Below are 1,478 nucleotides of genomic sequence, written 5' to 3' on the forward strand. Positions count from 1 at the left end.
TCAGACTATTGATCTATCTAGAGCGGATAAACTGACCTCCAGCTGAACATCAAGCCACTGACCTGTCAAATAAACATCCATCACTTTACGTGAGACACATTCAGTTCTAAATTTTCCTTCTGAGTAAGACCCAAGTATAATACATCCTCTTCACAATATATACGAAAAGATAACCCCGAGAAAGCAAGTCGAAAGATTTACCAAAAGTGATCGAGCAAAACAGCAACAAGTCTGCCAGGGGGACTGCAACATCCCCAGACAGACCTTTAAGGTCTTCGGTGACCACACAGTCAGTACAGTGTGTGCTGTGGGTATGGATTCAGTGTTTGTCACACAATTGAGCACTGAGGTTTTTTGTTTCACGGCTCAGTCTTGAAGCAGCATCTTTGCTGGTGATAAACCCGAGAAAAACATGCCCCCTTCGTGCCTGTCTACGTAAGATGTTTTTATAAAAGGCAATAAATACACACAAAGAATAGGGAGCTGATGTACTTTTAGGTCATGTTTTGTGATAAAAAAAAAAAGAGTCTGAATTAAAAGGATTTGAAAGGTGCAACTTCAACATTGCTACACTATCCAATTAAATCTGTTCATTTTCAATTCAGTGTTCAATTAGTATACATGGAAAACAGGAAATAACAGGGTCTGACTTATTGTCCGATGTATCTGGTCAAATTTTTGCGCTATGCCAGCGTGTCTTTTAACTTGTCTTCGCCTTCTCTAACAAAGCAGAACAACGACCAAACAAATATAGAAGCAGCCCGAGGCAGCAACTACGAGAGCGTCCACTCCGGTGTGTCTTCTTGTGGCCACGCTCAGCCCCCTCAGGACCGTAGCCCACGACCCACAGGAGCATCTGTCGGTGCGTTGCGTGCCACAATTAGCAGCAACCCCCCCCCCCCCCCGATGCGTCACGGAACCGAGGCCAGCCCGCGTCCGTGAGAACCGTCTCGCCGGGTGGCCGAGGCTCAAGAAAAGCGGCAGCCGGGGATGTTGGGGGGGGACCGGATTCAGACCAGAGAGAGAGGGGGACGATGCGACCGCCGCCGCCGCCGCCGCCGGTGCTCTGAGAAGGGCTTCAGCACCCCGACAAAGGGAACAGCTCCCCGCGAATCTAGGCAACACACGCTGGATGGAAAAACCACTCACCTCCAAGAGCGCAGAGATAGGTGTAAACTAGCAAGAGGAGCCTCGGCGGGCTGCATCCCGAGCCCAGACGCTCCAGTTGCCACATCGTCAAAAGCTAAATATTTGGTGAGGGGCTACAGCCCGGGTGCAGTTCTCAGTCGCTCTGCTGGTCTACATTTTTTCAGCTTTTTTTTTTGTGCCAACGACCAGCTGTTTGTGCATGACGTAATTCAGACGACGGCGGGACGGCGCCTCCCCTTCGGCTTTGATTTGACAGCCGCCGCGTGTCGACTCGTCTCATTGGACCCGCGGCCCTGTCAGTCCGAGGGACGGTGCGGACGTCGAGTGCA

The 1,478-nt window shown here is 50.6% G+C and overlaps 1 protein-coding gene across 1 annotated transcript in view; it reads right to left on the reverse strand.

Moving 5' to 3' along the window:
- tmem8b (transmembrane protein 8B) overlaps positions 1–1,264 on the reverse strand; it is a 39,094-nt gene extending 37,830 nt beyond the window's left edge. The window contains exon 1 of the mRNA XM_040155760.1: positions 1,150–1,264. Within this exon, the coding sequence (XP_040011694.1) occupies positions 1,150–1,234 (85 nt within the window). The 5' untranslated portion in view covers positions 1,235–1,264. The remainder of the gene's footprint in view (positions 1–1,149) is intronic.
- Between the last annotated feature and the right edge of the window lie 214 nt (positions 1,265–1,478).

The sequence above is a fragment of the Xiphias gladius genome, chromosome 19 (genome assembly GCF_016859285.1).
Source record: "Xiphias gladius isolate SHS-SW01 ecotype Sanya breed wild chromosome 19, ASM1685928v1, whole genome shotgun sequence".
NCBI classification, from domain to species: Eukaryota; Metazoa; Chordata; class Actinopteri; order Istiophoriformes; family Xiphiidae; genus Xiphias; species Xiphias gladius.